Source organism: Telopea speciosissima, chromosome 1 (assembly GCF_018873765.1).
Source record: "Telopea speciosissima isolate NSW1024214 ecotype Mountain lineage chromosome 1, Tspe_v1, whole genome shotgun sequence".
Taxonomy (NCBI): Eukaryota; Viridiplantae; Streptophyta; class Magnoliopsida; order Proteales; family Proteaceae; genus Telopea; species Telopea speciosissima.
Window position 1 is genome coordinate 4136825 of NC_057916.1, and position 14293 is coordinate 4151117.

The window sequence follows — 14293 nt, forward strand, 5'->3', positions numbered from 1 at the left end:
TCACTGTGGGGTCCGAGGAAGTCATAATATATACAGCCTTACCTCTGTTTTCACAGAGAAGCTGTCAAACTAGATGGCCCTCGTGTTAAGATCAGAGTCAATGGGAGCTCGCATGGGCATCACAAGGTGGTCATTTCATTGCCCCATAAGAAAGTACATTGGTACCTGTCCGGGTATCGTGCAGTCGTGCATGAAAATCTTGTTCCAATCACTCTAATTTTTATCTTCTCTTGTTCACTATTCGAACACGACTGTCCTGTCCTGTCACTTCATATGGAGGTACGAAATGACGATTTAACCTCCGTCGGACAATGTGTTCGGACAAGGGTTAGATCATCATTTCGCCAATCACGCATCTCAGTAATTTTTCAGTCGCTTGTCAGCCTGATACAGACAGCATCAGTATCTCAGATGGGGCGGCTAATTTTATTTGCCATGTGTTACAGTATGATTGGGTGAGACATTCAGGATATTATTATTGCAAGGGCCATAAAATGTAAAAGTGCCAATCCAGCTATGTACTCCCTCGTGGCAAGTAAGAGAACCGGTGTAATTGCAGCTGACGATGAAAAGAACAGATTGATAGAAAGAAGAGAAAATCTCATCTTCCAATAACATAACAGATAAATTTCAGTGAAAATCTCCTGCTGATTGTTTATCGATCTGCAATTCTGCACAGATCTCTCAACAGTACAAAGAAAAGCTCAGAGACAAAAAAGAAATGGATTACGAAAGCTTTAATTAAGTAACTTCGATTGCATCTGTAGAGAAGAATTTTCCAACTATAAACCTAGAAATGACAAGCTATATAATCTTAAAGATATTGCAAATCAGTATAAACTAATAGGAATTCAAATTTTCAATCAGGAACTTCGATGTAGAAAGGATTGTGACTAAAATAGAATTCGCTAACGACTTGAAAAACCAGAAAGAAATTATTTCCATTCTCAGGCTCCGAAAACCGAAGCAGAAAATGCAATATCGATTATGCGATTGAGAGAAAATAAAAATAAAAATAAACTTTCTTCTTCATTCAATCGGAGAAGATCTTATCTAAACAACAGTTCCAGAACTTCATTGAACAAAAACGAAACCAAGAAGGAAAAAGAAAATATCCAAGTTAGATAGAGAAGAGGAACAAAGAGATCGTTGATTACCTCCGATGCCGGTCTTTTAACTTTTCCAATTTCGACTTGCAGAAACCTTTTCGTATCCGAATCTTCAAGTTCTCTTCCTCGTTTTTGCAATTTTCCGACACAATCGAGATTGCTTTCTCCGACTATCTAGAGTAACAAAGAAAGAGGAGACATCAAAGGAAAAATAAATAAGAGAACCTGACTGGCTGAGAATAAAAATTGAACTATTTAAAGGAAAAAGATTGCGTCACTTAGCGGTTTACTTATATTTATGAAGAATACCTTTAGATGCTTTTCTCCGTTATTTGATAGGATCGTTGATAAAAATAGCGTACCTAATGGGTGATGTAAGCACTGTAGAAATTTAAAGTAGAAAACCGAGAATATCGACTTTTTTGGGGTTTATCTGTTTTAGTTGTCTGTGGCGACTTAGAAAGAGAAATCGCACGAGTAACATGAGCACAAATAACAGTCGTAGTTCTCTGCGGTGCAGATCAGGTTTTGGTGTGAGAACCATTCTCGTGCTCAGATGGAATCCAAGAGAGTTAGTGGATTCCATCTATGCACTTAAAGGTATACGAGGGGCGGGTCTTGGTGTAACTGTAATGTTGTTCTATTGTGATCAAGTGATCTGGGGTTCAAGTCTAGAAACAATTTTTCTGCAAAAGTATGAGTAAGGTTGTGTATATTATGATCCTCTCAGACCTTGTAATGACAAAAGCCTCGTGTATTGGATACGTCATTTTCTTTTTATTGGCATCAAATCTGTCATAATTGATATTGACACTAATATTTGATCAATACTGTATAGGTGGTATTGGAATAGAAGAAGGTAAAACGTCCAAAAAAACTAAGTATTAGTATTTTAAAGGGTCAAACGGTTTGATATGATCTAACAAGGTTGATCCATATCGATATTGATATCAGCGAAACCGATGCAAATACTCTGATATTGAAATCTAGGCCATTTTTTTTTTTTGGTGGGGGGGGGGGGGGGTTTATATCCTAGGCCAAGTTTGGCACAATAATGGGTGAGAACATGGTTTGTAAACCCTATAAAAGTTTTCCTAGAGGCCCTACGAACTTTAATAACCTTTTGGAGAGAACTAAAACTATAGAATACAACACATCAATATACATAAAAAAAAAATTATTATTATCTAACGACAAAATATGAGGGGGTAGGGAAATTTTTTGGGTGGGGATATTACCAAATTCGATGAGTTGTGGTCGACTTATGTAAAAATACTCAGTTACAAGCAACCCAAGATGACATAGGCCGATCGAGTATTATTATCACTTTTTAACATTGGGCAAATCTTCATGACTCTTGTTGACTGAATTTTGTTTTTCACTCAAATCCAGGTGACTTGCCCGAATCAAGTCCCGGTTTTCCAACAATAAGTAAGATTGTTTATCTAAATTTGCCAATTATGGTTAAACCAAGTTGCGCTAATCAAAGAATGCACATCAAAGAAATGTCCACACATACCCACCCACACACCCAAAGAAGAAAGCTCTATCTATTCCTTTTAGGGGGGGGGGGGGGAACATACGCCGCTAGAGTGTAGATTGCAATATATACCCTTTCACATTATAAGCCATGGGATCTACATTGACAGTCTCTCTCTTGTTCTGATCATGTAGACCCCATGTGGATCACATGTGGATGATATCGTTATCTAAATTCTCATTGATGAGATGTATAGAATCATTCCTTCTCAAAGTAGCTTTGTGGGATACTCTTTCCCCTTCTTTTGTATTGATGAAAGGTCTCATACAAGGTGATTCTCCTACATAAATATATCTACATAATGTCTTGTTTGTGGCAATTTTAATTTATTGAGAATTACTCCTTAAAAAAAAAAAAAAAATTATTGGAAATTACCATGTCAATCATATGACAAAGGACCCCATACCATGGACGTTCAATCTTGAAACTGGATTGTATTTATTAATTATTAATTGTAATCTTTATTAAGTATATAGTTGAACCAAAGTTACGTAATTGATTATCATATCAATTTTAAAACCCTTGTATGAGTTGACCGGTAAATTTTAAGGAAAAACTATTGAAAATGGATTAAGATTTGAAATTAAGCACTACAGTAATATTTGAACATTTTTGTTTGTAAGGACAGTGATATTAGTGTTCTATCTTATTTTTTACGCAACATGATATTGAACAATTGGATCGAGTTTCCCTCCACCCATGGTGAATGGGTTCCCATTCACTGAGGGGAGGAGGGGGTGAGAGGGTGGGAATGGGTATCGGGAAGGTATTTTAGAACATACTAAAATCCAAGGAGGATGTTGATTCACCCTTGAAAGCTTCTCCATCATAGGGTTGAATTGGGGTTTTCTTGTGATCGATTCCTAGGATAGTGGGTGAACTGTTTTCTATGGGTGGAGGAAAACTTTGTCCTTGCACTATTAACCCAATTATCGGTAATTAATATATATAACTTACAAATGGGTTTTTTTTGGTATGCCTAGTGAAATATAACACTTTACTATTTCCCACTTGTCAGTATGAGTTAATCCATGTTATAAAAGGCCCCACATATATTTCAACCGTTAAATTTTAATCCAAAATTTATAAATAAAGTGACTCAAGCTTTGATTCAAAGTTTCAATAAAATTGGCAAAATGCCATCAGATTGAAATGAATTTATAAAATACAAAATGACATCTTTTATAATATCAACTACTTTTTCTACTTATTTTAAGTTAAAATTATACCAATGAAAATATGATTGTCCAGTCCTCTCTCTCTCTCTCTCCTTATTTTCGAGCTAATCTTATCAAAGATTTGGAGTTTTGACATCTTTATTTTACATTGTTAAAAATAAGAAGAAAAACAAAATTTCTTTGTGGGGGACATGCTTAGACATAGTGGAGGTACAAAATGATCACCTCATCCCCATGAAAGAGGAATATACTGTCCTAAAATGTCAATATCAATGTACTCTCTCCTTGGCTGCCATGCACGCCCTGCATTCCACCACAGAGGACACTCCCCCTAAAAATTAAAACTCTTTAGAAACAATGAATTAACACATTACTCACAATCGACCTTTTAGATTATATAAATATATAAAGACTTGAAGAAAAATAGGGTGTGATGTGACATTAGCAGAAAATTCGTCGTATGACATTGAATACGTTATCATACAATGATGAATGAGCAAAGTTGGCTCTCAATATAAGGAAGGATCTGTCTCTATATTCTCCGATAGGTCAAGTAATGTGAACATTTATTATATAATGACATGGATAACCTCGAATTTTTATCTTTAACAATTCTGACACCCTCCAATTCCCCTATAATGCCTCACATGGGAGTTGAAATGACCACTTATCTACTGCCTGGACACACTTCCCAAGGCAGTGGGTAAGTGGTCATTTCACTCCCATGTGAGGGATTGTAGGGAATTGGAGGGTGTCAAAATTATAGGTGATAATGATCCGGATAACCTCTCACCCCCTCCCTCCCCCGCGTCAGGATCTTCTCTTTTCACCCTGTTCGTATTATCGTGTGTGTCCCACACACAGCAGGGCGACGAAAAGACTGAACACCTTACTCGAACGGGGGATAAGGCAGTCTATTCTGTCTTGTTGTGTGTGGGATGCGCGACAATACGAGTAGGGCGGAAGTAGAGGATTCGGATCCCCCCCCCCTTCCCTTTCTATTTTGGAGCCTATAGTTACATGTTACTTCTAAGACAACCGTTCAATAACTGTTATTAGGATTACAAGCCAATAGAAGGTTAATTTATAACCGACCTCGCCGTCCAAGACTCAATGTGTATATATTTATCCAAGAAAAAAAATAAAGAAAAATCCATTCAATCATAGAAGAGGGTGTTAGCCAGTTGATTTGGTCTGGTTTTGATCGACCCCATTTAATTGGGATAAGAATGAGTTGTTGTTGTTGTACTTGTACCATGAGGCATGAGGACTGTAAGGTATCATGGCAGCTTCTTACCAACCAAAAAAAAATATCATGGCAGCTCAAAAAACCTTAAAATAAATAAGGTAGAGGATCCCCATGATGCAATCTCTCACCTTACATCAATGGAAACACCAAGAATAATATCTTTCACATGGACCCATATGGTCGGCACAAAAAGAGAGATAATAATTTATTTTTTCTTAAAAAAATGGGAAGGTTTTCATACCCGACTGCTGCGTAAGCCGTGTATGTGAGAGGGTGGGAGTTTCAAGGCATTAATTAATGGGTGATGGTTTATGACTTTTTCAACTCTTTGTGAGAGGGGACACGACCGTGCATATTTATACGGTTGTGTACGAAAACTTTCCCCTTAAAAAAAAAACCATATGAGAAAGCGCTAGTACATTGACCTCATGGGAAAATTTGTTCTCAATAAATAAATAAACAAATTAGAATAAGAAGGAATTCATGTAAAAAATATAAAAAAAACCCATATGAGAAAGCGCTTGGGAAATTTTTTCCCATAAATAAATAAACAAATTAGATCAGAAGGAATTCATGCTAAAAATGGGTTATCTCTCTATTTGATCAACTTTATGGATTACCATAGGACTAAAAGAATGAGGATTTGACTCCTCTCGTCTCTGTGCTAATCTTGTGATGCAAAGTATCTTTTTTATAGAAAGTCGGGGTGATTAATGTAAGATTTTAGTTGTGGTTGCTTGGTGGGTTTCTCCTTTTTAGTTGCAGATTATGGATTTATTTAAGTGGGTCTTACAAAATAGAAGAAGAAAAATAAGATTATATATTTTTTTAAAGACTTGTGAAGTTGAAGAATCTAATTTTTATAAGATATTTATAATTAAACAAAGACAACTAGCTTAATTAGAAAATGAAGACTCTTATTCAACATGTTGCGGGGTCGTTCACAAGCCTTAGGGGATTTAGTTGGCCAAAGGCCGAATACCTCCTGTTCCAATAAATAAATAAAAAAAAAAGGATTACATGAACCCATTATAGCAATAATAATTAAAAATTATCAAACTAATCAATATGAAACCTGCTCTTCATTAGGCAATATAGCATTTATTTTATTAGGTAAATAGTTACTCTTACAAGGGTGTGTTATTTATCCAAATGTCACAAGGCATCTAGTTTGTCATATGGACAAATTAACGACATGACAAATTTTTATATTGACATGCATTGCATCCATGTGTATCAATACTCTAAACATTACAATGCACTCTCCCAACTCTGACTAAGAACAAAACGTTTAGATTAAATAAAATATAAAAATAGATGACTTAAATTTATTTTCTAATTTTTTATAATGTGACCGTCCATTGTTACATGGATAACTACCCCATTATTATTATTATTATTTTTATTTTTTATTTTTTTTTTTTTTTTTTTTTTTTTTTTTTGAGGTGGATGGGTGGGGGTTTGGGTTTCTCAAAAGACATAATTTATGCAGTTTAAACTTGTTAATCAAACCAATCATTAAATAGGCCAGTTACTTTGATTAAGCAATTTTAAAACAAGGTTTTAGTCACTAAACTTGCTTAACTTCAAAAGCCTTATCCTAATTCCCAACTACTTTAAAGTTGACCACACACTACAGATTGCTTGACCACACACTGCACCTGCTTAAGATATCTTGCAAAGGATGTGTTTGTAGATCTATTATAGACCTCTTTTACTATTAACTATATGGCCACGAAATATGGTTTAATGGGATGCCCATGGACTGAAAATTGTAAGATCCTTGTTGCCCCTACCAGAAATTGAACTGGATACTATCTAATTCCTTGCAAATCTTTACAGGAAAAAAAAAAAAAAACAGGAATATTTAACCAAGGGCCTAAGGTCAATTTTAAAAGTAATGTACTGCTTGTTTTTTTGGTAGAAAATGTACTCCTTGACTAAGAAAGAAAATTGAGCTTCTAGTCCTGAACATTTTGTTTTGTTTTGTTTGACCCTGTCAACTAGGGGTTTTAGACTTTTAGTGCCGGGAGAATATTCTGTGCCACAGCGCAGGCTGCGTACAGGCACATGGGCAGCCTATGCAGAGGGGCAAGGTGGTCATTACGCCCACCCCCATGTGTCTGGACGCAGCCTTCACTGCGGCACAAAGAACAGTGCCTCTTTAGTGCCAGAACCCTAGACTTTCTAGGGAAAAAGATCAATGCTTAGGTACCATGAATCATTGGTCATTTCTTTGACTGAGATAATGCAATTTTGAGAATGGGAATGGATACCAAACACTGCCTACATTAATTTGTTGGCCTGTTAGAATCTGAAAAATTCCTCATTTGTTCAACAAAATATGAAGATATCATCTACAAAGTACAAACAGGTGAGAGATTGTTGGGGCTGATCTGGCTACCTTTGCCTGATTCCTCGTGACCGTTCAATAAAACCAAATGTTCTTCCTTCAAATCTGTTTCACAATATTCAAGCGCATTACATACTACAGAAGTCTGTCAAACACGGACTGAAGATATCCTTACAAGAAATAAATATAAAATCTCCCCCACCCCCAAGAAGTGTTGAACAGTAGCTGCTTTTTTTCTTCGATGACTAACTGTGAAACTAGGTATGGATTCTCTGGATTGGTTGTTGAATTTTGTGAACCCCTTAAGACTTTTGCTTGTTTTTCGCTTTATCCTAAAGGAAGAGAGAAAACAGGGGTTAGGTTTGCGGGGTCAAAATTTTAGGTCTTATCTGAGCTAATCTTTGCCTCCTGGTCTACGAGATCATCTGGGTATTCTTTTTGTGACATTGCAGTTTAGCAGGCACTACGAAGAGGAACCACACAAGCTGAGGATTATTACTGTTTATTGCAAGAATTCAGTTAAAACGACATCTGAACTCATCGACTTTTCCACACATTAAGTTGTCAGGTCCAACTTCCATTAAGGCTTGTGCACAGGGAGAGCTTAATCTTATGTAGGTGCTCCTGTATTTTGATCTCTACTCTCCCCCCCACCCCTTCCCCCACCAAAAAATAATGATAATAATAATAATAAGAGAACCCAACAACACAAAACACAGACAGAAAAGAGAGAACATTTAAGTTTAAAGTGTCACATTAAGAAAATTACAGCCAAAACAAAAGATCCTAATTTTGGATATGGTTCTAATACTACCAAGCAACAAGAGGTTGGACAAATTGTATTCCTCAGGCATCATCAGGGACCTCAAGAGCAGCAGGAGTAAAAGTAATTTGCTTTCAGCAGTACTCAAGAGACTTACTGCAGACAAGAAAGCACTGATATGGTTAGTTGGATTAGTAGAGTTCAAGAAACATGTTTCAAAATTTTCTTTGTCGAGCAAGGTACAGTCGACAATTGCCTGTGAAAGCTTGTTAGTGGTTGCCATCGCCATCATGTCTTCCACATTGAGGAAAGAAAGTACTCCACCCATTGCTTGTCATCGCCATCACATTGCTTGTAGAGGATGGTACAGTACAAAGCAAACAAGGAACGACTCTTCAAGGCTTGAGAGTCGGCAAAAGGGTAACATTCTTTGGGCTAAAATCTATACTAATGTCCTGTAGACATAAACTTGTGACCATATCATAGAAAAACCACCAACCGCAAATTCATATGCCACCATGATTGACTTAATTCATGAAAATGATAAACAGAAATGAAATATGCTATGAGATTCCCCATACAGTAAGTGAATATAAATGTCAAGAAAACTTGCTTATGTATATTACAGAAGCAATTTAACCTTTAAGAATATAATGTACCTAAGACAATTGTATAGGGAACAATAGCTTAAGATTTCATATTATTTGTACAAAAGCATGCCATGCATTTCTACTGACACCACATCTAATATTAGTAGGAGGTGTTTGATTAATTGAGTACCTAGATGGTATGGATCCACAACTAAATGCTGTGGAAAAAAAATATTGAGAAAACAACTTAGAATTGGATAAGTCTTACCCTAAGCTTCATCCATTCAGTGAAATAAGGGAAATATGCCCCACTGGTGTAAAAACCCTTCTCCGGTTGTCACTTCCAAGACCAATAGAACAAGCACTGCCAACATGGCAGCTCTCCCATTCCATGTTTCAGCACTTCTGGTCCAGCCCCATTCCCATACTGTTACAGGTGGGGGTAGTTCTCTCCGTTGTGAATCATACGCGGCCAATAGCTCTTCCACACTACCAAGGGGAACAAGAGACTGCACCAAAAACCATAATTAGCATTACATGTAAGAACACAATAGCATACCCCCAACAAAGAGAAAATAGTAAAAAACTGAAAAAGATATTGAACGCTGATAGGGTACCAAGTAAACAAACCATAGCAAGCTTCATCACCTTAATTTTCAGAGACTTGATAAAGTCCACTTGTTTTCACATCCAGTGAGCTTTCAAACTAGTATCTTTACAATATAAGGGCCACCGACTGGTGCAAATCTCACTTTTTCAGGGTCCCAGGAGGTTTGGACTGTAGCCAGCACTAACAATAACTACATTTTTTGCACAAAGTGGCCACCCCCAAACTCAAAACCATGTCTTCACACTGGCAGGCTGAGTTTTTTACCATTGCAACAAGCAATGGTGCCTATAGTTGTCACGGTATCCAGGCAAGGTGTTGGAGGGGGCCTGGACGCAAGGGGACACCAACAAGGTGGCCAAGGCACCTAGTATAATTTTAAAAATTAGCATTATTTTGTATGTGTAACGGAGCAATTTATTATAATAAAGTGTGTTAAGTGGGAATTGGGTGGGTTTGAGTGAGCAATCAGGCGGGCAGGAAGGTTTGAGGTGGAACTAAAGGAAGCATAATAGTCAAATAGACCCAGGGCCCATGCCCAAGCCCATCTCATTTGATAATTGGGCTATTGTGCGATACCCATAGTTGTCAAGGCACCAAGGTGGTGTGCCCAGAGTCAGATGCCTTGTTGCATAAGTGACCAAAATGTGCATAGAAAGAACATACATTTAGATTTGGGTCTGTAGGGCTTATGTTTCATACTTGGTAATGTCATATTTTATGGCATTGCATTGTAATATGGTGTACAATAACATCTAAACCAATAATCAACATTCATAAAAAAAAAGTTGATGAATACGGCACCATGCTTAGATGAGGAGATAAGTGGTGAGAAGAGGAGTGGAGAGGTTGAGAGGAAGAAGAGAAAGAATGCATACAATGTCTTGGGGAGAGAATCGATTTCTCTCCCCTATATTCACTTGCTTATAATCGATTCTCTCCCCTATATTCACTTGCTTATAATATGGGCAATTACAGAAATACTCCCATACTAACATAAGGTAGTCTAGGGAGGTAAAGAAGGAAAAATACAATACAAGATAATGTCACAGTACACCCTAAATACCATTATTACATGAACTCTAACACTCTCTCTCAAGCTGGAGAATGCATACATGCCCAACTTGCTCAATAGAGTACTGAACTGGTGAGAGTTGATCCCTTTGGTGAAGAGATCTGCCGATTGGTTGCCTATCTTCACAAAAGGAGTACAGATATGGCCGTAGTCAATTTTCTCTTTGCTGAAATTCCGATCCACCTTAGTGTGCTTTGTCCAGTCCTGTTGCACAGGATTGTCAGATCTAGAATGATCTTGCCCGACCTAGCCTGCGTCCAGCTTTTGTAAGGGCCAATATGTGGCCCAGTTTTTTTTTTTCTTTTATCTTTCAAATATCTAGGTATTTAGTTGGCTTTTCGTATTCCTAGGTAGAGTTAATGAGATTGTTTCAAGTTCCTAGGTGCCTTTAAAATTTCCTAGTTTGAAGTTTGAAAGTTATAGTTAATTTATTTAATGTTTTATTGGGTTTATTTTCTAGGTGTGTGGAAGCCCAAAAGTCCTTTTGTACTCTCAATGTAACTAGAAGCTTTAGCCTCCACATTTTCTCTATAAATGTAAAACATGGGGGAGGGTTCTCATAACCTCTAGAATTAGTCAAACCTTTTTAGAACCCTTGTGAGAAACAAGAGCTGTGAGACTCGGCAACCCAGGTGGGACTCCTGCGGATTGGCCTAGGTGGGACTCCTATGGCTGGGCAACTAGTGGGACTCTAGGCGCCAAATTTATCTTTCGTTTTTATCATTAAAATACATTTTCTTTCTTCTTCCCTTCACAGCCTCACCCCTCACCACCGTTACCACATCATCAACAGCCTTAAGTCTTATAGCCTACCCTACTTTTGTCCTACACAACCTGATTTCAATCTGGTTGTCCTTCAGAACTGATCCTGAAGTGCAGATCCTAAGGGATCTGCCACCATTTTTACTACATGCAAAAATTCGAACATTCTCCCCAAATTACATGACCTAGGCTAACATGCATGACTAATACTTAACTTTGTATACTAACAACATCAAGATTTCGTGTGTTATGTACACTAATATTTACATTGCTCTTTAACGTCATTTCTCAAATATCTTTAAAATTAATATTTTTTGTGACGCAATCGGTGCCATCATAGTTGTCAAGGTTTATATCCATTTTTTAGTGAACCACCCAAACACCACTCAATTATAAATAGCCTGGATTGGGCATGCCTACCCCTGCCCTTTTATTTGACGGTTCAGGCTGCACTGAGAAGCTAAGACACCCTAGCCCACACAGAACCTTCACAGTTGCCATTGCAACCCCTATCTGTTAGCGTTAGCATATCAGACTAAGTCTGCTCTCTGTGGGAGACTTTCAATCTATGCTAATATCCACATACCTAGGGAATTTCTTGACCATTTTACCTCCATTAACTGACATGCTGATATCTTTTTTTTTTTAATCAGTAGTTTTGTCAGGTTTTCTGACATCACCATTATCAAAGACCTTATATCCACTTTCACAAAAATAGACATTTTGTCCACTCTGGTGTAGTAATTTTACATACACACGCATTTCAAAGACATAGATCAGGGGTTTATAATGGTTACCTGACGAGCTTCAAGATTTGAAACAGCCATTGCTCCCACATATGGAAGACTTTCAATTACAGCATCTGCCAAATCCGAAATGAAAGTGCATTCACACCCTAGAGCAGGAACACGTCCCCAATTTTCTATGCCAGATTTTAAAGCTAACTCTTTGTACTCAACATCGATCTCTTCAAGAGTTTCAATGTGTTCACTGACAAAACTGGAAATCAAGTACAACAGAGTATTCATTTTCAAATAATCCAACTCAAAAGACAGGTAAAATTAACAACAGAATCACAAGAAAATGACCACATTCAAGATCATCTATAACAATAAATAACATGAGGGTAATCCACAAGTCATGGAACTAAATACCTAATAGGGACTGCAAGAAGACTTTTTATCCCTTTTTGTCCCAGCTCAATGATAGTCTCATCAGTGTATGGCTTCAACCATTCCACTGGACCAACTCTGCTCTGCAAATACATTCAGAATCTGTCAATAAAGCTAGTGTAAAAATAAAAACAAGAGTAATACAGAGAAGCAAGGGAATAGAAGGCTAACATACACTTACCTAGACAAAGAATACATCCATTTAAAAAAAAAAAAAAACAAACATCATGACATGTAGCTGAGAAATAACACGATCTACGCTTAAAACCTGGGAGTATGATAAATTCTGAAAACCCCAAATCCCAACCTCTAAATCTGATACTTCAAAACCTCAAAAGTCCCTAAGCCTAAAACCTTAAAAAGGTAGGTATGAATGTGTGATTCATTATGTAGAGGATGTTGTAAAGACTGTGTATATTCATAATACTCAGTATTGTCAACTGAAAAAGGGGAGGGGGGGGGGGGGGTACGGCGTACCCAGTGCACTAGGCTCCCACCACTACGGTGTCTGAGGAGGGTCATAATGTACGAAGCCTTACCCCTGCTTCTCGGAGAGGCTGTTTCCCAATTCGGAGCCCCGACCACTAGGTCACAATGGAGCAACCTTACTGTTCTGCCGAGGTCCGCCTTCTCACTTTTGTCAACTGAATCCCTCATAATAACATTTGATCCAAAAGCATGTACAATTGTGGATTTTGTTGTAAGAGTAGTACATTTTATTTTGATGAATAACAACTTTATTAATAAGCAAGGGCAGAGATGGATAATCAATAAAAATTCAAGAAGGCCCTTGCCTTGTGACACAATAGGGTAAAGATAAAAAGACATTATATGTTGTCCCAGTTTTGCCAAGTTCATCTAGGATGAAATGCATGGTTGTGTCCTACATGAGAATAAGATGTTAACAGAGGAAGCTAAAGTCCTAGCTTGCCTATCAAGATGAATAAAACTCCATGATATTCTGCGACATGGATTAAGCATTCTTTAGTTGTGGCCAAGTCACCTTCCACCTCCAAACATTGGAAGAATGAGAACAAATTAAGTTCAGTGGCAACAGAGTCCATGGTCCTAATTGGAATTGACAAATCACATATTGCAATTCCCAGTTCACAGAAGATCTGCCAGCACCAGTCAAAACTTCTTTGTTTTGCGTGAATTTAAATTGCGTGAAAAGCTATTGAGTTGCCTTTCCTATGATCCAAGATGAAGAGATTCCGAGCGATAACTGGAAAGTTATAACAGACTTTCTAATGAAGAGTCAATCAATGAGGGGATCACTATTTTGGAAAGTATAATTCGTTAGGGGTCATTTTAGTTTACTTCTTAAATTAATATTCACGTTTGTTTAAGGAAGGGGTTATGGGAGTGACTAAAATTGTAATTATAGTTAAATTAGTAATTCTTTGTAAGAATCAAAAGTCAAACTCATGTATGGGATATAATAATATTATTTATGGTTATTATAATAATTTTAGGGGAAGGGGTTCATGCGCGGGAGATTCTCTCTCATCAACGATTCATAATATAGGAGGGGTTTGGGTATTTCGATTGGGGCTTTTGTCCCCATCCAATGGTTTTGTGCGCAACCGTGGACCATGCCAGTCGTGCACAAAACCTTTTGCCATAATTTTATCTATATGAAGAATGTAAAGAGCATAATTTAGGTGAAAAGCAATAATTTTTTGTTATGGTTAAAGGAATGCTTCTCTTCCAAGTGGTTTGATGGTCAAACCCTAGCTTTGTTAATGGTGAACAAGTCCCTATCTGTCTCTTTTAGTTTCTATTCTGTTTATAGGTCCATTTGGGCCCATTACTTGCAGTCTTGGTAAATCTGCCTGCATGGCTGCATTAAAACAATCATCAAAATTCAGCAAGCAGTCTAATCCAAGGGTCGT

The 14293-nt window shown here is 37.3% G+C and overlaps 1 protein-coding gene across 4 annotated transcripts in view; it reads right to left on the minus strand.

Annotated features, from left to right (window-relative positions):
* Positions 1 to 14293, minus strand: part of LOC122649042 (ferrochelatase-2, chloroplastic) — a 38863-nt gene that overhangs the window by 7602 nt on the left and 16968 nt on the right. For 2 of the 4 annotated variants that reach the window (XM_043842394.1, XM_043842391.1), the window contains 3 exons: positions 12381 to 12481; positions 12024 to 12225; positions 8837 to 9291 (listed from right to left, as the gene is read on the minus strand). In XM_043842394.1, coding sequence (XP_043698329.1) covers positions 9067 to 9291; positions 12024 to 12225; positions 12381 to 12481 — 528 coding nt within the window. In that variant the 3' untranslated portion in view covers positions 8837 to 9066. Of the gene's footprint in view, positions 1 to 8146; positions 8661 to 8836; positions 9292 to 12023; positions 12226 to 12380; positions 12482 to 14293 lie in introns of those variants that run through there. The other 2 variants (XM_043842392.1, XM_043842393.1) reach the window with 2 other exon arrangements.